At 56.1% G+C, this 887-nt stretch overlaps 1 protein-coding gene across 1 annotated transcript; it reads right to left on the bottom strand.

Moving 5' to 3' along the window:
* Positions 1-5: 5 nt before the first annotated feature.
* LOC104279969 (toll-like receptor 2 type-2) lies at positions 6-881 on the bottom strand (the record flags this gene model as incomplete). The annotated part of the gene is made up of 1 exon (XM_009877451.1): positions 6-881. A coding segment is annotated over exon 1 (654 nt), but the record flags the coding sequence as incomplete, so codon positions are not given.
* Between the last annotated feature and the right edge of the window lie 6 nt (positions 882-887).

Below are 887 nucleotides of genomic sequence, written 5' to 3'. Positions count from 1 at the left end.
CGGAAGTGCGAGAAGTCCAGCTCGTATTTGCACCACTCGCTCTGCACAAAGTGCTCGGACAGCACAAAGAGCGTTTTGTGGCTCTTCTCTATGGAGTCGATGATGTTGTCCACGATCCACTTCCCTGGCACAAAGTCCCGCTTGTGGAGGCACAGCCGAAACGGGGGGCAGGCCTGCTCCAGCTCCCGCACCATGATGTCTTCCACCCACCCGGAGTCGTTCTCGCTGTAGGAGACAAAAGCGTCGTAGCAGATGTCCTTTGCAGGGGCCCGCTTGGGCTTCCGCTTGGCTTGGAGCCATGCCCACGTCATTCTCAGGTACCAGACCGCGTGGTACTTGTAGCCAACCGCCACGAGGACGAGGATCACCAGGACCACCAGGACGCAGATCAGCGACACCACGAGGGACTGGTGGCACTCCATCAGGGAGAGGTGCACGGCTCCAACCTGCACCCCTCTCACCACCAGGGGAGAGTCGCACCTGTACTCGTCCGGCCACCCCACCAGCACCCGGGCGATCCCGGCCTCGTGCTGGATGAATGCGAGGAATTCGCAGGAGCAGATGAAGTTGTTGTCGCTGGCATCCAGCAGCTCCATGTTCTTGAAGGACTCAAACTCCTCCCTGGAGAAACTGTTGAGCTTGTTTCTTCTGACCGACATGACCGCTACGTTAGGAATGGGAGCGGCACCAGGCAAGGTCTTCAGCTGATTTTTTGCCAGGTACAGCTCTTTGAGAAGTGGGAGTTGCAGTCCAAACTCCCTCAGGTTGTTAGCGCTGACATCCAAAACTTCCAGCGTTGGGGGAATGCAAGTTGTTAGTTTAGGAATTTGAGTGCTGGACAGATTCAAGTATTTCAGGGTTTTTGGCCATTCACATACATCTGGAAT

Source organism: Apaloderma vittatum, unplaced genomic scaffold, assembly GCF_000703405.1.
Source record: "Apaloderma vittatum isolate BGI_N311 unplaced genomic scaffold, ASM70340v1 C11734324, whole genome shotgun sequence".
Taxonomy (NCBI): domain Eukaryota; kingdom Metazoa; phylum Chordata; class Aves; order Trogoniformes; family Trogonidae; genus Apaloderma; species Apaloderma vittatum.
This window is presented reverse-complemented; position numbering and strand designations above follow the sequence as displayed.